The following is a 21,101-nucleotide window of genomic DNA, read 5'->3' on the forward strand; positions in this document are numbered from 1 at the left end:
TGTCAACAACAGCACCCCATTCCACCGAGCTCGGGGTCGCCGAGGATCAGGGGCCACGCGGGTGGCAGCTGTCAAGAACAGCACCCCATTCCACCGAGCTCGGGGTCGCCGAGGGTCAGGGGCCACGCGGGTGGCAGCTGTCAGCAACAGCACCCCTCTTAATTAATTTTATGGAACCAAGCTATTCTCATACGTGACACTCTGATTATACAACTGCATAGTTTTTCTTTCAGATTGAATTTTTGAATCCTTTAAAGAAGGGAAGAAGGTTTATGTAAATCAGTGATAGAATGTAGGTAAAATTTTCCAATGTATCTTTTTTTTCTTAAAGCAGACTGTTGTGTAGTTGTAATGTGATTTTTTTTTTTAATAGCAGATGACAAAGTTCCCTTCTGGACAGTTGTCACAAGCCAAGCCTTGGACAGCGCATGGAGGATGGTGAAGGGGTCCATGATGCTGACAGCCTCGTTCCTGCTGGCTGCCCTCTGCTACTTCCAAAGCCTGTGTTTGTACGTGGGGCATCAGCTGAAATGGTAGGTGACCGTATCATCTTTCAGTTTAAAAAATGCCCTTGCCATTCCGAGTAGAGTTTTGATACTGTCGTTCCTTTTATCTTTCAGGTGGATTGGATATCTGCAGAGAAAGTTCAAAAGTAAATATTTTCATGTGTGTGTTTCCTTATATTTAAGATGTGGAGAGAGCTCAAGAAGGGAGAGGAAAGGGAAAATTAACTGCCTCTGATTTTTTTCTTTGGTCCAGAGAACCTCAGCGTGGAGGCGGAAGTTGATTTGCTCAGTTATTGTGCAAGAGAGTGGAAAGGAGAGACGCCCTGTGTCAACCTGATGAAGAAGGTGTGTCTGTTTATGAAAACTATGGAAGAACATAGAATTTTTCCATAAAAATCAGGAAAGAAACAGACATTCTATTCTGCTTTACTAAATCCAAAGAGCAACTAAAACAAGTGTGATAACAAGCAACCACTGAGGCTCTAATTCAGACGCCAAAGTTAGACCTTGCCTTCAGGCCATTTCCCCAGAGCTAGCTCCTGGGAGGACTAGGTAAAGCAGGTGTGTAGTTTGGGAGACCGGAGTGTCACAGCTCTTCTCAGCCCTCTCCTGGCAGGGCCTGTTACACTCCTGCATACACAGTGGAGACTTCTGTCCTCAAAGGGACCAGGCACCTTGATGTAAAATATTTTGAAGATTTTTAGAATTCTCTGTCAGACTGGTGCTGACCAACTTTGTTACCTGCAAAAGCAAAGCGAAAGCGTACATTTAATGTACCTCCTTAAACCAAACCCCTGGCCGCCAAGTCCATTCTGATTCATAGCGACCCTATAGGACAGAATAGAACTGCCCCATACGGTTGCCAGGGAGCAGCTGTTGGGTTCGAACTGCAAGCCTTTTGGTTAGCCGACAAGCTCTTAACCACTGAGCCACCAGGGCTCCAAAGGACCTCCTTAGCATGGTCTTCAAAGTACATAGTATTTTTCCCTGTGGTGCAGTTGGACCCATGGCCTCCCCAAAATGGTGTTCCATGGTCTGGGCCTCTAGGTGTTTATTGTCTAAAATAGCATGACGTGGACTCTATCCTTGAGAATCACTTATTACATGCAGTCATAAGCTGTAATTTATAACTGTTTTTGTTTCTGTTGTCCACCTTAGATGGGAGTAACACTTCACTGAGAATCCAGTGTACCCTCTTTATTCTCTTAGCCCATGGAGTTGCAAGTGTTTTTCTTTTTGTGCTGATAGGCTTATGAGGAGCTGTTCTGGCGGCATCATATTAAATGCGTTCGACAAGTAAAACGAGACAACTATGGTGCGCTAAGATCGGTGTTATTTCAGATATTCAGCCAGGGCCTCTCTTTTCCATCCTGGATGAAAGAAAAAGACATTGTTAAGGTATGCCTTCATGCCTGACACACGGGAGATGTCATGTTGGTGATGACTGCCACACCGAACTGCTGTGGGCTGCTTTACTCAGGGCAAAATGAGACGTGATGTACCCAGGGCATGGTGAGGTTGAAGGAACTTTGAGAGGTCATTTAACCCAACCCTCTCTCACCTAAGTTTGCAAATAAACCATCTCAGAAAAGTAGCCATACTCAGTTTTTTGTTTGTTTTTCAGTGTCCCCATCTCTTCTTGGGAAGGGTATCCATCCTTCATAAGTCAGGTGATCCAGTAAAATTCACTTTTTTACTTTATAGAGATACATGAATTTTGACTACCACGTACAGTTGTGTAACCACTTCTCTCTCAAGGGTGTCTTCATATCCCTTTGCAGTCAACCTTCTCCAACCCCCAGCCCCTGGTGACCACTGATATGTTTTCTGTCCCTATAGTTTTACCTTTGCAAGAATGTCATGTAAATGTCATGGAATCATATGACATGTAGCCTTTTAAGTCTGACCTTTCCTTTAACGTAATGCATTTCCAATTCGTCCATGTTGTCCCCTGAATTTGTAGTTTATTCCTTTTTATTGGTGAGTGCTGTTGCTTTACATGAATGTACACAGCTTGTTTAACCATCCACCAGTTGAAGGAGAACTGAATTGTTCCCAATTTTTGGCTATTGTGTAGAAAACTGTTGTAAATATTCACAAACAAGATTTTTTAAAATAGTATTTTATTATATTTTTAGTGGAAGTGTATGCAGCTCCCATTCAACAACTTCTACACATATTGTTCAGTAACATGGAGTAACGTTCTTCACATTGTATCAGCATTCTTATTATCTCTGTCCTAGTTCTTCTCTTCACAAACAGGATGTTGAGAACCTAAGTTTTCATTTCTTTTGGGTAAATACCTATGAGTGGGATTGCTGGGTCATGGAGTAGTATATGTGTAACTTTATAAGAAACTGCCAAATTGTTTTCCAAAGTGGCTCTGCCATTTTTGTTCCCACCAGCAATGGATGAGCTTTCCAGTTGCTTTGCATCCTTGCCAGCATTCGGTATTGTCGGCTTTTTTTTTTCCCCTTAGGCCATTCTGGTAAGTGTGCGTTGGTATCATTGTGGTTTTAATTTGCATTTCCCCAATGAGTGATGGTGTTGAGCAGTTTTTCAGGTGCTTATTTGCCATCCCTCTGATCACCTTGGAGGAATTATCCGATCTTACACCCATTTTTTATTGAGCTACTTTTTTACTATTGATTGAGTTTTGAGAGTTTTTATATATTCTGAATGCAAGTGCTTTTATCAATGTGATTTGCACATATTTTCTTCCTGTCTGTAGCTTGTATTTTCATTGCCTTAACAGTGTAAAGACAGCCAATTCTTAATGCATAACCTAAATTTTTATTTTGAAATTCAGGATGCTAACCTAGAATGTACATTTAAGAATCGAGGATCAAGGAAGTATGAAATATATGCATCTATATAGCTACATGTATTCTATGACCTTGACATTTCTTATTTAGAACTGTTTTCATTAGTTCAGTTTTATCTAGCAAATATTTGTCAAGTGTGTGTAGTGTGCTAGGCGTTCTGCTACTTGCTGAGGACGAAGAATGTAACATAATTTATGATATATACTATATATATATATATATATATATATATGTTTTGCAAGGTTGTAATTGGAACCAGCAATAAATTTTTGGTTCAATAAAATGTAACAGAGACCCTGGGTTCAAGATTCTTCAGTGGAAAAATGTATTGGATGCCTGTGATGAACCATTATTTGATTTAATCCTAACAAAAGCCCTGTAAAACGGGTAGTAGTGTCCTTAATTTACGGTTAAGAGTGAAGCTAAGAGGTGAAATAATCCATGCTGGTTAAGTCGTCTCACAGTTGGTAAGTGCCAGAGCGAGGACCGAGCCCTGAGTGCCTAACCCTAAAAGCCACGTGTTCCCTGGTGTGCTATAATGCTCTGAGATGGTTTGGTTAAAAACAAGTTGTAAAGGGTTATGTCTAGGAAGTTTGGGAAGTATTCTGTCCAAAAAAATAGCTTCTATAGACATAATCTTTTAGATTGTCATCACTCATGAAATTGGGAAGTAGGAAGATGATTTACAAATCACTGAATCCATGAATCTACCAAAAAAAAAAAAAAAACAAAAAACTACTTTTCACTTACCTTGTGTTGTGTTTTTTTTAAAAAAGAAGCTTACTAAGTGGGATAAGAACAAGAGTTGTGACATATTGAGAATTGCGTGTAATACCTGTGAAGATACTAACGTTGTTGGCATCGACTTCCTTTTTAAGCTTCCTGAAAAACTGCTCTTTTCACAAGGTTGTAATTGGATCCAGCAATACAGTTTTGGTCCAGAGAAGTATACAGGTTCAAACGTGTTTGGAAAATTACGTAAATGTGTGGAATTACTGAAAACTCAGGTGAGTGTTTGGGGGAAAAAAAGAGACTAGGCATGAAAACACACATCCCAAATGTAGCCACATTCCTCTAAAGTCAGCGTATCCCTCATTGATAGGGAAGTAGGAAAACAGGCTGGAAATTCTAGAAACTGATGTTGCCTTTCCTTGCTGATCTTTCTCCGACCAGGTAATGAACTACAGCAAGGTTGTTCTACTTGCTAATTCGGCTCCTTAGGGGTTAAGGAGGCTTTTCTGGCCTCGAAACTTTAACAACCTCCAACCTCATTCTTTTGTTTCTCCAGGAAAATGTGGTGCAAACTTGAACAACCTTCAACCTCATTCTTTTGTTTCTCCAGGAAAATGTGGTGCAAGTTCCAGGCGAGGTGCTTAGAAATGCCCCTTTGGAATGTACCCTATTAATAGCTCAGGAACAGCACAGATCATTTGACTAAGAGTTTTCACTGCCTTTTAATACAGATACAGATTTTGAGCTTCCAGAATTAATCCTGGGCCTGCCACTTACTTGCTGGGTTACTTGGGAAGTACCTTAACCATAGTTTTCTTATCTGTAAAACTGAAATATGAATAGTATCTCCCCTGCAGAGTCCCCAGGTGGTGGAAATGGTTAACATGCTCAGGAACTGACCAAGTTAGAGTCGACTTGGAGGAGCCTGGGAAGAAAGGCCTGGCAATCTATTCCAGAAAGTCAGCCCTTGAAAACCCTGTGGAGCACAGTTCTACTCCGACATACATGGGGTCACCATGAGTCAGAGTTGACTCACTGCCAACTGATTCTGGCTGCTGATCTTCCCTGTACAGTTATTGTGAGGTTCACTACATGCTGTACGTAGGAGCTCGTACATGTTGAGTGCTTCAGGCTGTGCCTGGTGCTAGCTCTGTGCTGTGCTGGAATATTCTTTGTGTAACCCAACCACCTTAAGCAGTTGTAGGGAACTGACCTGCTTAGTATCATATCTAATAAATGGTACATTTAAAAAATTATTTAAACCAGTGTGTTATTGTAAAAGTAATGTATACTTCTAGTTTAAAAAAAAAAAACAATGCCAGAAGATAGGAAGTAAAAAGTTAACGCTCCCCGCTGCCCCGTGGGTCTTTGGTTTATTATAAATCCTTGAGGATGTGTGCGGTTTGCCCTTCTAATTCACCTTTACATCCTGTTTTTAGTGGACTGAATTTAGCGGGATGAAGGATTATCATAAGAGAGGAAGCATGTGCAATGTGCTTTTCTCTGATGCGATTCTGGAATACAGACTTTACGAAGCTTTAAAATTCATCATGTTATATCAAGTCACTGAAGTTTATGAACAAATGAAGGCTAAAAAAGTTATCCCCAGCCTTTTTAGCCTGCTGTTTTCCAGGGAAACCTCCTCTGATCCGTTGAGCTTCATGATGAATCACCTGAATTCTGTGGGCGACACGTGTGGTTTGGAGCGGGTGAGTGGGACAGAAGGACTGTGAGCGTTGGATTAAGGGTCGTGGCGCTAACGGGTGAGCACTTCGCTCTCAGTGGTGATAGAACCGGCCGCAGAGGGGTGGTCGGTTAATACTGTCGTTGTTGCTAGTTGCCGCCGAGTCGGCTCCCACTCATGGCAGTCGCATGTACAACAGAACAGAATGTTCCCTGGTCCTGAGCCACCTTCATGATTGTTGGTATTTTTGAGTCCATTGTCACGGCCACTGTGTCAGCCTATTGGTTAATATCAGTGCCCCTCCGGTTAAGAGAAGAAGAATCGTAACCCTCACTGCTCTGCGGGTGGCTGTGTGTCTCCAGACCAGCGCCCTGTGTCTCTCTGAGCCCCAGTTCTGGGCACCTGGGTGACCTTTCACACTTAACCAGGAAGAAGTCCATTTGAAAAACGAGATAACATATTGGGAAAGCATTTGGTTAATTACTGCAGATAAATAGAAATTATTAAAATGTTTTAAATCCAGAAAATGCTGTTATCCTCTTGGAAATGGATTTCTTTTGGCTTTCCTAGGAGGTGAACAAAATGATCTGACATATTTTTATACAAATTGATTTAAGATGATACAAAGCTTGTTGGAAAACAGTGTCGTTTTTATTGTGAGCATTCTTTATTTTTCATTAAAATTTTTTTCGGAGAGCTTTTTCCTTAGATTTTTTAAACTTTTTTCTAGACCACTAGAGAGATTTGCCACACTTGTCCCCTTTCTTCCAGTAATGGACATTTGTTCCTAACTGCCCACTCAGTGGCTTATGTGTGGGTGTAAACAAGCAGATTATTTCATAAACTGCAGAAGAACACTTTCTCCCATTGTGGTGGGAGGGCCAGAATTTGAAAATGTGTATTTGTGACCTTCCTTTCATCTCGTCCCCAGATTGATATGTTTATCCTTGGATACTCCCTTGAAGTCAAGATAAAAGTGTTCAGACTGTTCAAGTTTAACTCCAAGGACTTTGAAGTCTGCTACCCAGAGCAGCCTTTCCGGGAGTGGCCGGAGATCACCCTGCTGACAGAGAATGACCACCACTATCTCATCCCCGTCTTCTAAGTCTGACGTGACTGGACACTGGCTCTTGCCAGGTACAGTGGCCACACTTGCGAGGAGCTAGTGTTTCAGCCAGCGAAGGGCCTGGAGTGCCTTTCTCTGGAGTTACAGGTACACGAGGATGAAGCAGGGTGAGGGTTGCGTTTCTTTACTGTCCAGTGATTTCCTGCAAACAGCTGCACTGATGTTTGTGGGTTGGTGGTTTGACTTTGTTCATCAGGGCTCTCTGGTCACGTCACACGACGGTCAGCCTTTAAGAGCACAGGGAAGTTTAACGTGGACAATAACAGCAGCGGGAAAAAAGAAGGAGAAGAAAACAAGTCAGGAAAAGCGACTAACCTGAAAAGAAAGAATACCTTTATCCCCAGCCCTTACATTCTTCATGAAGAATCTCCTCCTTGGCTGATTTTGGAGCAGCGTCAGTGTGGCTTTGTTTTATGAGCATTATCTTCCCAGGAATCTTTGAGGTCTGTTGACTTTCTAGAACTGCTTGTGTAACTTTAGAATTATGTGTGTGTGAATATATATTTATATGCATCTACATACGTACACACACGTATGTGTACGTGTAGGAGCCCTGGTGGCACAGCAGCTAAGCGATTGGCTGCTAACCAGCCGCTCTGCAGGAGAAAGATGTGGCAGTCTGCTGCCATAGAGGTTACAGCCTTGGAAACCTTATGGGACAGTTTTTCTCTGTCCTGTAGGGTCACTATGAGTCAGAATCGACTCGACAGCAATGGGATGTATACACGTGTAGTTTTATTATGCACACCCACACACGCGTGCGCGCACACACACACCTACTACTACTTAGTAATGTTGTACAATGTGTTTTATAGCTCTACATTTTTTTGTTGTTGTTAATGTTGCATACTGTTTTGTATTGATACAAAAGAGAAATTCTGGAGATTAAGTCAACTCAATGACAATTATTGAACTGTCACAAAAATACTAAACTCTGTTGTATTTAATGTGTATTATGTGTATATTTAATGTAGAATCTCATTGTGGTAGGCAGAATAATAGCCCCCCCAAAGATGTCTATGTCCTTATTCCCAAAATTTATGAATATGTTAGGTTACTGACAAAGAAGAATTAAGGTGGCAGATGGAACTCAGGTTGGTAATCAGCTGACTTTGAAATCAAAAGTTTATCTGAACTGCCCACGTGGGCCCAGTGTAATCACAATGGTCCTTAAAAATAGAAGAGGGAGTCAGAAGAGAGAGAGGGAAATGGGAAATACGAAAGAACAATCACAGCAGATGATAAGCTGCTGGCCTTAAAAGTGGAGGAAGGGGGGTCACGAGCCAAGGAATGCAGGCAACCTCTAGAAGCTAGAACAGGAGAGGAACAGATTCTCCCCTAGAGCCTCAAGAGGGAAATGCAGCCCTGCCAACACCCTGATTTTAGCTCAGCGAGACTCTTGTCAGGGTAACGTACAGAACTAACTGTCAGATAAGAAATGTGAATGAAGTTGCCAAGTTTGTGGTGAAGTGTTATAGCAGCAGCAGAAAACTAATACACTCAGGCTGACTAGTGTCTGGTAACCTTTATTTTGGAAGTGCTTTGCTAGTCTATTTTGAATTGCAATAAATACAGAATAACTTTGGAAATATTGCCAACGACTTCTATTTCAGAGTCACCAACCCCTTTCTAAGAGTGGCTTGCGTAGCGGTGTGTCTGGCACTAACTTTTCCCCACATTCTCATATTGCTTCTGGTATAAATAAATAAGAGGTTCATTGAATGCTGTAGTGTATGAGAATAACATTCCGATTCCTTTCCAGTGGGATTAATCAGTCCATGTACTGCGCAGGCTGGGGTGCCTGCTACTGATTAGCTTTCTGGTCGGAGAGTAATGCCGACTTGGAGCTTTGTTTGTATTACCTTGACAGCCACGCGAAACAGGACTCTTTATGCTCAGAATTATCTGTGGTTTTGCATAAAGGCTGTCACTTCACAGACACTTTGAAGGTATCCACCTTGGTATGTTACAGTGACCAAGAACACTTGATCTCTTCCCTTTCCCTTCCTGAGTAGACATGATTGACGACAGCCTGCTGTACTGGACTTTTGGCTCAGGTTGAGCTGTCCAGGGTACCTACCTGGTAATTCATTTATTACGACTCACCTTGGATCTCCTCACCCAATGTAATTATTTCCACATCAAGCCAGGACTGAGAGGAAATAACTTTTTCATAGGGATTGGCAGGTCCTATCATAAGTCACAGGGCCTATGGAGCCAAGCCGTTATGCTTATCCCTAACTATGTGGGGGGTGGGGGCAAGAATTCTTTACAGAGTCAAGACCAAATTTTGTGTAAAAAGGTCTTTTCAATACAGTGAAAGTGAAAGGTAAGAAAACATTTAAATAGCTATGTTTGGAAAGTCTGTCAGTTTGTTGTAAGCTGGTGGCTTGTGTGTTGTTATAATGCTGGAAGCTATGCCACTGGTTTTTCAAATACCAGCAGGGTCACCCATGGTGGGTGGGTTTCCACAGAGCTTCTAGACTAAGATTAGGAGGAAAGGCCTGTAGATCTACTTCTGAAAATTAGCCAATGAAAACCCTATGGACCCCAACAGAGTATTGTCCAATATAGTGCTGGAAAATGAGCACCCTAGGTTGGAAGACACTCAAAATACACAGTGGCCAGCACAATGGACTCAAGCATACCAACGATTGTGAAGAAAGCACAAGACCAGGCCACGTTTTGTTCTGTCCTACATGTGGTCATCATGAGTTGGAGCCAACTCAACAGCATATTTGGGAAAGGCTTTAAGACAAAGTTTCTAGGAACAAGGTATTGGTATTTTTTTGTCTTTTTGTTATTACTATTCAGTTTTGTAATGAATCTAACAAACTTATTAGCCAGGAGGAACTTTCACATAACTAAGCACTTTTAAATGCCAGCAATAAATTGGAAGTAAATGTACCATATGATGCCAACATTTAAATGTCTTTCTAACCTTATGTGTTTTAAGTGATGAGATAACTATCTTAGCAAAAATGAAAACGTATGCCTTTAATCCTTTTCTGATTTTAGAATGCTGTTAGGTACCATCAAGTCGGTTCTGACTCATAGCGACCCTGTGTACCGCAGAACCAAACACTGTTCCATCCTGCGCCATGCTCACAATCATTGTTATTTTAGAATAAGTTTTCTTAAATTCTTGTGCATACTGTGGGGTCATATGAAGGGTAGTTCAGGCTGACTTTTTCCACAGGAGGTCAAGTTTACTTCCCCACCATGTACCTGAATTTCTTTTCTTTTCACACTATCTTTATTGCACACCCTTCTAATCCTCGCATCTTCTCCAGGCTTAAAAGATCCTTGTCGAAGAAGTCTGATATAAGGGAGGGTTAGATGGCCAACTAAATCGAACAAATCATGTTTTACTTCATCTTCAAAGCAAAGAAATAACCTCCAGTTATTTCTTTGCTTTGAAGATGAAGTAAAACATGATTTGTTCGATTTAGTTGGCCATCTAACCCTCCCTTAGGAATACTACATTCCAAAGGTCTCCAAGAAACTGAATTAATTCAGGGCCACCTTGGTAACTTCAGTTGCTTAAATATGGCCCTTTGCAGTCTTGAACCAGCCACTTCCACCGACGCGGGAGCCAGGTGAAAGCCCAGGGCCTTCTCTAGCTGTGGGAGAGCCCCAGCCGCGCTGGTGCAGGGCAGGCCCAGCCGCCAGGGGAGGACAGCGCCCGTCAGGGGCATCTACATTCATTTTTTCGAGGACTTCCCTGCAAATGAATTTTAGGTGGGAAGGTTTATGTTCTTGTTCTAAGTGAGATATTTTCATATTTTAGTGAGATCAAAGGGAGATAATTTTGTCCAAGCTGGGCTTAAAGAGAAAAAAAAATCTCATTTTTCTGAATGCTCTGAGAATGTTAAGAATTCAGCATCAAAAAAGGTAAATACTTTTTGATTGATAACTAATCTGATTTGTGTAGATCTTTATAGAATATAAAGAATATGAACCCCCAAATCCATTGCCATCTAGTTGGTTCTGACTCTCAGTGACCCTATAGGACAGAGTAGAACTGCCCCATGGGGCTCCTAAGGCTGTAATCTTTATGGAAGCAGCCTGCCATATCTTTCTCCCATGGAGCAGCTGGTGGGTTTGAACTGATGACCTTTTGGTTAGCAGCCAAACACTTAACCACTGTGCCACCACAACTCCTTTAGAATATGAATAAAAATGACTAATTTTAGAATTATAAGTCTTTGAAATAGCAAATTCCTCAAACTACGTGATTTTTTTTGGATCTAAAATATTAATTCCCTATTGGATTGTCAGGAAACCCTGGTGGTGTAGTGGTTAAGTGCTACGGCTGCTAACCAAAGAGTCGGCAGTTTGAATCCGCCATGCGCTCCTTGGAAACTCTGTGGGGCAGTTCTACTCTGTCCTATAGGGTCACTATGAGTCGGAACCAACTCCACGGCACTGGATTTTTTTTTTTTATTGGATTGTCATCAGTTGAGTATTCTTTAATTACCTTATAAATATGTATTAATTATATTGAGCTAATTTTTTTTTAAACTTTTCTGTATAGCCAGTTTCCTTCAAATCCTATTTTTTGTTCACAGCATCTGTTTTAAAGCCAGACACAAAATTAAGTGGGTCCAATTATAGAATCACTTCCACAGTGTTTGTCCAGAATAACTGAGACTGCCCTTAATTCATTCCGTTTTCAATCCTGTTATACTCCTTTAGACCAGGAACATGAAAGCTTACCTGGATTGTATTTACACTTCATGTCAGCCTGATTTATAAGTGAATGGAAAAACCATTCACTCACATATTCTGTGATCCCTGGATGCTGCGGCGAGCGGCCGGACATAAACTGTGTCTCTGCCTTTAAGACCTTGGAATGTGTTTGAGGAAACGGACTCAGGGTGGAAAGAACTCCTGGTGTGGATCAGGAGCCAGCGTGGGTGAATTCCTGCACGTGGAATTTCAAGTTGTGTTATTAGCCATTGACTCGCAAAAACAACATGGCTTTAAAACAAATTTCTGTGTATAATTGATCGATGTCATTAAGTCTTAAATGTTATTTTGCTGCCACTGGTGAGTGTTACGTATTTGCAGTGATCCTTGGAAAGTTTAATCAAGAGATTTTCCTAAAAGGAAAAAAAAGATGCTCTAAGTATTTTCATCTTATCCTAGGTATGCTGTAAAACCCATTTCTGTATACATAGTTTATTTCAAACAAGACTGTGTTATAAGAAGCATTCCTGAAACATAGAAGTATTTTTTCCTGTTGAAATAGTGTATTTATAAACAAAGAATAGCTCTCGCTCCTAATATATAAAAACTCAGACGGAACATCTGAGTAGAGTCTGGTAGTTAAAACTAAGTGTCAGCATAGTGTCCTCAGATTTTGTTTTGCTTCCCCACGAGCTCGATCGGGTGAAATGTGGTACACATTTGTAATGCTGGAACACTTTGCAGCCCCTGGGTGGTGCAAACGGTTGTCTTAGTTATCTAGTGGTGCTAGAACAGAAGTACCACGATTAGGTGGCTTTAACAGATTTATTTTCTCACAGTTTAGGAGGCTAGAAGTTCGATTTCAGGGCACTAGCTCTAGAGGAAGGCTTTCCTTCTCTGTCAGTTTTAGGGGAAGGTCCTTGTCTCTTCAGCTTGTTTCCAGGTTCCTTGACAATCTCCATGTTGCTTGGCATCAATCACCCCTATCTCTGCTTTGCTGTCTTGTTTAATCTCTTTTATATCTCAAAAGATATTGAATTAAGATAGGCCCTATTCTAATCCTGCCTCCTTAACATAGCAAAGAAAACCCATTCCAAAATAGGATTATAACCACAGGCATAGAAGTTAGGATTTATAACCCATATTTTTGAGGAACATAATTCAATCCATAACACAATTAATGTGCTCTGCTGCTGATCGAAAATTGGAGGTTTGATTCCACCCACAGGTGCCTTGGAAGAAAGGCCTGGCAGTCTATTTGAGAAGAATTAGCCATTGATAACCCTGTGGTGCATAGGTCTAGCCTGTCACACATGGGGTCCACGTGAGTCAGAGTCGATTCTATGGCAACTGGTTTTTTAGGATGCATTATAAACTGTATAACTTCATTGCATTGAACCTTACGATGTTCGGTGGCATCAAGTCAGTTCTGACTCAGAGCGACCCTATGCACAACGGAATGAAACACTGCCCAGTCCTTCGCCATTCTCACAGTCATCGCTATGTTTGAGCCCATTGTTGGAGCCACTGTGTCAATTTCCTTGAGGGTCTTCCTCTTTTTTGCTGATGCTCATTTTACCAAGCATGATGTCCTTCTCCAGGGACTGGTCCCTCCTGATAACGTGTCTAAAGCATGTGGGACTAAATCTTGCCATCCTCTCTTATAAGGAAGATTCTGGCAGTAATCCGTCGAAGACAGATTTGTTCCTTTTTCTGGCAGTCCATGGTATATTTGATATTCTTGGCCAACACCATAATTCAAAGGTGTCAATTCTTTGGTCTTTCCTGTTCATTGTCCAGCTTTCACATACATAGGAGGCAGTTGAAAACACCATGGCTTGGGTCAGGAGCACCTTAGTCCTCAAAGTGACATCTTTGCTTTTTAACACTTTGAAGAGGTCTTTTGCAGCAGATTTGCCCAATGCAATTCATTGTTTGATTTCTTGACTCTTGCTTCCATGGGAATTGATTGTGGATCCAAGTAAAATGAAATCTTTGACAACTTCGGGTGGGGTATACTCAAGGTCATATTCTGGCTCTCGTGGACTGATTTTAATTTTCTTAGCAATTGATGATGTGTTCTGCGGTGGGCCGCTGGCCTTGTTCTGACTGATGATATTGAGCGTTTCCATCATGATGTAGTCGATTCAATTCCTATGTTTTCCATCCAGTGAGGTTAATGTGTGTAGTCACTATTTGTGTTGTTGAAAAAAACGAATAGGTCATTGATCTTGCAACAGACTGCAGAAGTTGGTAAAAATCTTCAATTGTTTCATCTTTGTCGTTACTGGTTGGTGCATAAATTTAAATAATAGTATTAATTGGTCTTCCTTGTAGGCATGTGGATATTATTCTATCACTGAAAAGGTTGTCTTGATATGTTCACCTTATGATACATCAACAAATTTATTGGGACCAATACAGAAGCCTGAGGAGGGACCAGTCCCTGGAGAAGGACATCATGCTTGGAAAAGTATACGGTCATTGAAAAAGAGGAAGACCCTCAATGAGATGGATTGACACCGTGTCTGTAACAATGGACTCAGGCATAACAACGATTGTGAGGATGGCACAGGATCAGGCAGTCTTTCGTTCTATTGTACATAGGGTCGCTATAAATCAGAACCAACTTGAAGGCGTGTAACAAAAACAAAGAAGCCTGAGACTTTCCTGCCTTTGTTTCTTGTTATCACTACCATCCCCAAAGACAAAATCTGGGGAGCAACTTTGGAACTACTTGAAGCACTATGTCAGGTCTCTGCTTCTATCCCCACTTGGCATGCACACTGACTTCCTGTGGGTGTTGGCTCTTCTCCTGGACTGAGTTTCACTGGAAGGACCCGGGGCAGGGTGAAGAGTGCAAGCTGACTGATGATGAGCACAAAGACCTCATGAGCTGCTTGAGTGCTCTGGAAATTTCAGAGATAGTCTGTGATTCCAAGGAGATACATTCATGACTGCCTTAAGTAAAGAAGCAGCAGATATGAAGGGCTCCAGGGTGAAAACAGTGTCATAAAACATGGGTCTCATCGTAGTTAGATCGGAAAGACAAATATTTATCTTTCTCTTATCTGAAGTTACCTTTAGCTATAAGTAAATATGCTCGATAGAGTCAAAGAAAAATTCAGCACTGATATATATTTGATCTGTGTTTAAGTCTTTAGTTTGCAAATTGTAAATGAGTAAAATTAATATTTCCACTTGATTTACATTCCACCAGGTGATAATGGAATGCTTCAGTCTTCTCGTGAGACCAGTTATATTAGTAGTTGTGTTTTTGGCTGCTCCTCCGATAAGCTTCAGAAGTGCAAGCAAATTGAAAAGATACTCTATACTTACAGGAAAGGAGACACCATATGATTCTCTTTTTAGAGCAGAAAGTGGCTTTTTTGCTTTGAAAACTGTGATTGTTGTTAATATCTGTTGAGTCAGCTCCAACTCCTAACTACGTACAACAGAATGAAACATCGCCTGGTCCTGTGCTGGTCCTGTACTCCTAGGGCTGCATCTCATGATTTCCCTTGTTTTTCGCTGACCCTCTACTTTACCAACCAGGATCTCCTTTTCTAGTGGTTGGTCATTCCTGATGACTCGTCCAAAGTAAGCAAGCCAAAGTCTCACCACCTTCACTTGGGGTGCAGCAGTGTGTTTCAAATAATCCATGGTGATAGACAAGTTTTTAAAATTTCCAATCCTTTGCAGACTGACACTTTGGTAAAATATAATAAATATTTCACTGTGGTCAAGTTACTATCAAAGTTTCTAAATGCTGTCTCTTGATTTCCATTAACAGAGTTTGCAAATGAGCACTGGTCTGTGACCTCACTTTAAAGAAAAAAAAGCACTGAAATAAGAGTTTCAGGCAGTAATCAACGGGTTCTGATGTTATTTATCTGGATGTTTGAGATTTTGCCCAAAGGGGAGGGCACCGCTTTGTGATTCTCGGTCCAACCAAGGCCACCGCGTGGGGTTGTACGGTGTGTGCCCTGCTTGGAGGACCCAACTGAGAACCTAATGCCTCCTTTCCAAACCATGGGCCCTTGCAGGAGGTGACCATGGTCCCAGGGGAAGGAATGTCTTTTTCTACCAACAAAGGCCTGTGCCAGTGGGGGCACCTTTTCCTAAGTTGCATAAAGGCCTGTTTGGCAGGGTCCTCAGCTCAGCCTCCGGATAGCCCCGCTACAAAACTATGCATTTCAGGGAGGTGATACTTTCTTGAGAAGGCTTTTACGGGCTTCTCCCTTAGAAGAAACCAGCAAGGAATAAGGTTTTTTTGTTTTTTAACCTCAGTTTGATTTCACAGTGCTGTGTACTTAAGAGGAAACCCTGGTGGTGTAGTGTTTAAGTGCTACGGCTGCTAACCAAAAGGTTGGCAGTTCGAATCCACCAGGTGCTCCTTGGAAACTCTATGGGGTGGTTCTACTCTGTCCTATAGGTTCGCTATGAGTCAGAATCGACTCAACGGCAGTGGGTTTAGTTTTTGGTTTTGGGTGTACTTAAGAAAACCATTCATCATCACTTTTTTTCTTTTCTGAGTTTTCCCCCCTTGAAAGAGGGCATGTGGGCCTTATGCTATATCATTGTGACTAGAACAGTGCTCACATAAAAGAAAAACCCGTTGCTGTGGAGTTCATTCCGACTCATAGCTATCCTCTGGGGCAGAGTAGGACTGTCCCATAGCTTTTCAGAGGAGCAGCTGGTAGATTCAAACTGCTGACCTTTAGGATAGCAGTCAAGCTCTTAACCACTGCGTCACCAGGACTCCAAACATCAATACTAACTGCAAGTTAATAATGAGAGCCAGGCTCAGCCAGTACTTCTAAAAGGGCAAAGAATCTATGTTGTTTGTTGTTAGGTGCTGTTGAGTGGTTCTGACTCATAGTGACCCTGTGTACCACAGAACGAATCTATAGTGTGATTATTTCCCTGAAGTTTCTGTTTTTTGAACCAGGACTTCAGGAGAGCAAGTTTTTAAATGTTGTCCTGGAGAAAAACGCTTCCGGAAGTTAATGATACCCTGAAACATCAAAACAGTGTGGCCTGTAGAATGACACTAGAGGTCAAACCAAGTTTTTCTAACGGTGCAGTTAAAATTACCCAGGAACATTGAGTTCACCCAGAAACAAGTTCTTAGACCGATACAGCCTGTGAAAACACATGATTTAGTTGGGTCAGAAATGAGCAGGGCCCGGGAATGCTTCACTGTGTCCTGCTGCCGGGCAGAGCCTGCCCTGAGCCGCCCCGCTGCCCGCCTGGCCTCTGCGCAGCTGCCGGGCAGAGCCTGCCCTGAGCCGCCCCGCTGCCCGCCTGGCCTCTGCGCAGCTGCCGGGCAGAGGCTGCCCTGAGCCTCCCCGCTGCCCGCCTGGCCTCTGCGCAGCTGCCGGGCAGAGGCTGCCCTGAGCCGCCCCGCTGCCCGCCTGGCCTCTGCGCAGCTGCCGGGCAGAGCCTGCCCTGAGCCGCCCCGCTGCCCGCCTGGCCTCTGCGCAGCTGCCGGGCAGAGGCTGCCCTGAGCCTCCCCGCTGCCCGCCTGGGCTCTGCGCAGCTGCCGGGCAGAGGCTGCCCTGAGCCGCCCCGCTGCCCGCCTGGCCTCTGCGCAGCTGCCGGGCAGAGCCTGCCCTGAGCCTCCCCGCTGCCCGCCTGGCCTCTGCGCAGCTGCCGGGCAGAGCCTGCCCTGAGCCGCCCCGCTGCCCGCCTGGCCTCTGCGCAGCTGCCGGGCAGAGCCTGCCCTGAGCCGCCCCGCTGCCCGCCTGGCCTCTGCGCAGCTGCCGGGCAGAGCCTGCCCTGAGCCTCCCCGCTGCCCGCCTGGCCTCTGCGCAGCTGCCGGGCAGAGCCTGCCCTGAGCCGCCCCGCTGCCCGCCTGGGCTCTGCGCAGCTGCCGGGCAGAGGCTGCCCTGAGCCTCCCCGCTGCCCGCCTGGGCTCTGCCCAGCTGCCGGGCAGAGGCTGCCCTGAGCCTCCCCGCTGCCCGCCTGGGCTCTGCGCAGCTGCCGGGCAGAGCCTGCCCTGAGCCGCCCCGCTGCCCGCCTGGGCTCTGCGCAGCTGCCGGGCAGAGCCTGCCCTGAGCCGCCCCGCTGCCCGCCTGGCCTCTGCGCAGCTGCCGGGCAGAGGCTGCCCTGAGCCTCCCCGCTGCCCGCCTGGCCTCTGCGCAGCTGCCGGGCAGAGCCTGCCCTGAGCCGCCCCGCTGCCCTCCTGGCCTCTGCGCAGCTGCCGGGCAGAGGCTGCCCTGAGCCTCCCCGCTGCCCGCCTGGGCTCTGCGCAGCTGCCGAGCAGAGCCTGCCCTGAACCGCCCCGCTGCCCGCCTGGCCTCTGCGCAGCTGCCGGGCAGAGCCTGCCCTGAGCCTCCCCGCTGCCCGCCTGGGCTCTGCGCAGCTGCCGGGCAGAGCCTGCCCTGAACCGCCCCGCTGCCCGCCTGGGCTCTGCGCAGCTGCCGGGCAGAGGCTGCCCTGAGCCTCCCCGCTGCCCGCCTGGCCTCTGCGCAGCTGCCGGGCAGAGCCTGCCCTGAGCCGCCCCGCTGCCCGCCTGGGCTCTGCGCAGCTGCCGGGCAGAGCCTGCCCTGAGCCGCCCCGCTGCCAGCCTGGCCTCTGCGCAGCTGCCGGGCAGAGGCTGCCCTGAGCCTCCCCGCTGCCCGCCTGGGCTCTGCGCAGCTGCCGGGCAGAGCCTGCCCTGAGCCGCCCCGCTGCCCGCCTGGCCTCTGCACAGCTTCCGCGCTCCACGTTCCGGGCTGGAGACCGAATGTAGGGTCAGGCCGGGCGGCAAACAGGAAGCTAGGTCAAGGGCTCTGCGGCCTGAGTCCGCACAGCTGCCGGGAACAGTTTCATTCCATCTCAGCTATTTCTCAAAGTTGGAAACACAAGCATGTAACCCAGGTGCCCAGCTGAAACCAGTAACCAAAAACAGTTGCCATCAAGTTGGCTCCAACTCATGGCAATCCCACATGTGTCAGAGTAGAACTAGACTCCATAGGCTTTTCAGTGGCTGATTTTTCAGAGCAGATTGCCAGACCTTTCTTCTGAGGCGCCTTTGGGTGGACTTGAACCACCAACCTTTGGTTAGCAGCTAATCATGCTGACGGTTTGCACCACCCAGGGCTGCCTTCATCACCAGTACAGAGGGAGATGTCTGATGGTGGGGAGTGGGGTGAGAGGGCGTTGCAAAACACCTGACTGCTCTGACAGATTTCCTCTCACCAGACGCTGGCTCTGCGGTTCACCTGACACATCCACCAGGCCTTGGTTTCCTGGCCAACCTGGAGGATTTGAAAGATAAACACCATCTGCTTGAACTTTGCAGGTCTCCTAGATGCTGAGGCTGAAGGGGTGGCACAGGTCTCATGTTCTCTGGGAGGCAGAGCCTTAGCAAATTCAGAAATTCCAATCATGGGTGGATTTTTATAATGACGGTCAAATGTTTGGGAGCTTAAGTTTCTGTTTTTATGATTAGTATGAAACATCACCTGAGCCTAACTAAGTCAAGTCTTGCTACAAATGCAAACAACAGGAGTTTCTAACATGCTTTGGGTTCTGCTCAAGCCCTTTTGGTTTTGGTGGCAGAAAGCCAATTAAGTTAGTTTAATAGGAAGAATCCCACAGACCTAAAGGGCAAGAAATACAGTCAGTTCTCACAGGAAGTTGCCTGGGACCTAGGAAGTCAAGAATTATGGTTATCAGCTTCATCTCTCACCGTCCATGTGATCTCAACTCAACTTCCCTGCCTCACTGTACACGTCCTCCCTCTCTTGCTCTCTCGCTCGTCTCTGTGTACTCCACCCCCACCTCTCAACCCTCAGCCAACCATTTGCCTATTCACCTGGCATGCAAGGCTGCTCCCACCATGGAAAGGAGCCACACCTCAGTTCACATTCCTGAGAAGTAGAGTCGGATTGGCTCAGCCACCCGAGTGAACCTCATGGCCATCTCTCTCCAATCATCTGTGGCAGGGTGTGGGCCACAGGGGCAGGGAGAGGGCCAGCAGCACAGAGTCAAAGGTCCTGGGAAGCCTGTGTGAGAGGGACACGCCTCCAATCATATCTAAGACAGTGGGGGTTTTCACAGCTCAGGTACACAAGTGGCCTTTAGTAACAGCAGAGAATCTGGCTCAGGGCAGCACATTATTAATGTTGGCAACCATCCAATTCGCACCCTCACTAACAGAAACTGTAGTTGGTCTCTTTGCGTGCTGGCTGGTGCAGAATTGTGAGGGTAGCCATCACTCAAGGTGGCCCTTGTGTAGTAGTTGTCAGGGTAAAAGGCGAAAAATGTTGCAATTGCCCAGAGTAATTCCCCTCACACACAGGCAGTGGTTCTGTTTAAACAGCTGACGAGACAGACCTGTGCTGTTTTTTAAATGTTGACAAGAGCCCTGTGAGCTTTTCGCTACCATTTTGATGGGCAAGTGGTCACAGTGCTCTCTCGTTGTCTAAACCTGACCGAGGGGCATTTTCAGCCACACTTATAGCCTGCAGCTGGTCAGCTCTGTTTGCAAAGCATTTTGGCCCCAGTACTTGAATCTCATATTGCACACGTTGGATTTGTCATTGTTGGCTTCGTCCAAGTTCCATGACCACTTCCTTAATTTGTTGTTCTCTTCGTGCCACAGGTAGTAAATCCTCACCCAGCAGGGGAAATTGGCTCCTTGACTCTTCAGCGTAGCACGAAGGTCAAATCTGATTGTCTGGAGCCTCGCGTGGTGAATTCCCAACGGCTCTATCGCAGCTAGCTTCATGTTTACTGGAATTAGATATTGTATTCCCCAAGCCTATTGTGACTTCTACAGGATATTGTATTTACTAAGACACAGCCTGGGGCCAGGGAACAGAGTGAAATCCTGGATTCTTTGAAGGTAAACCTGGTGACTCTTCTCACTGGTCAGCACCCAGGCACTAAGCCACTGGGACATGGCCAGCACCGAGTTACCTGTTCTCCTGTCCTCTGCTTTTCCTATAAACTGGAAGGTACAGCTAGATCAGGCTTGATCAGATTCCGATTCAATTAACTAAACTACTTCTAAGTGTGTATTGTACTCTTCCATCAGGAGGCACAAATGCCATTTTCACAAGATGGTGCGTTGATGCTGCTCATGTGGAACCTAGTGAATCAAATAGCACCGAGTGCACAAGGGACTCAGATTTCACAGTCACCTGGTGTCCCATGGTCAGACGTTTAGCCTCTACTATAGTCCAAGACAAGGATGGTCATCAGAAGAGGAAGATACAGCTTTGTTCCAAACCCTCAGTGTCTGCATTGTGATGTTCCTATCAGTGTTTGTCCAAGACTTCATAGAGCATCCCCATCTGCCACGGATGATTTGAGCATCTTTCCATCTACTGGCAGGTGGCTTGTGGCTCAGCATGGCTCTGCTGCAAAGCCTTCTCTTGCTCCAAGACCCACTTAGAGCTAGCATTGATTACTCAGTAAATAGGCCATGGCAGCAAACCAAGTGTGACATACACCCAACAATCATGTGCTCTCACCAAATGACTCTCACCTTACAGGGGGTGTCTCTGTATTCCCAAGACCCTTGACCCTTAGAAAGTTCACTG

The 21,101-nt window shown here is 45.2% G+C and overlaps 1 protein-coding gene across 3 annotated transcripts in view; it reads left to right on the plus strand.

The window, feature by feature from the left end:
* OTULINL (OTU deubiquitinase with linear linkage specificity like) overlaps positions 1–8,462 on the plus strand; it is a 30,766-nt gene extending 22,304 nt beyond the window's left edge. The window contains exons 2-8 of one of the 3 annotated variants that reach the window (XM_064270682.1): positions 374–533; positions 621–652; positions 760–851; positions 1,755–1,904; positions 4,210–4,338; positions 5,503–5,772; positions 6,679–8,462. In XM_064270682.1, coding sequence (XP_064126752.1) covers positions 374–533; positions 621–652; positions 760–851; positions 1,755–1,904; positions 4,210–4,338; positions 5,503–5,772; positions 6,679–6,852 — 1,007 coding nt within the window. In that variant the 3' untranslated portion in view covers positions 6,853–8,462. The remainder of the gene's footprint in view (positions 1–373; positions 534–620; positions 653–759; positions 852–1,754; positions 1,905–4,209; positions 4,339–5,502; positions 5,773–6,678) is intronic. The other 2 variants (XM_064270690.1, XM_064270693.1) reach the window with 2 other exon arrangements.
* The last annotated feature ends 12,639 nt before the right edge of the window (positions 8,463–21,101 follow it).

The sequence above is a fragment of the Loxodonta africana genome, chromosome 2, assembly GCF_030014295.1.
Source record: "Loxodonta africana isolate mLoxAfr1 chromosome 2, mLoxAfr1.hap2, whole genome shotgun sequence".
Lineage (NCBI taxonomy): Eukaryota > Metazoa > Chordata > Mammalia > Proboscidea > Elephantidae > Loxodonta > Loxodonta africana.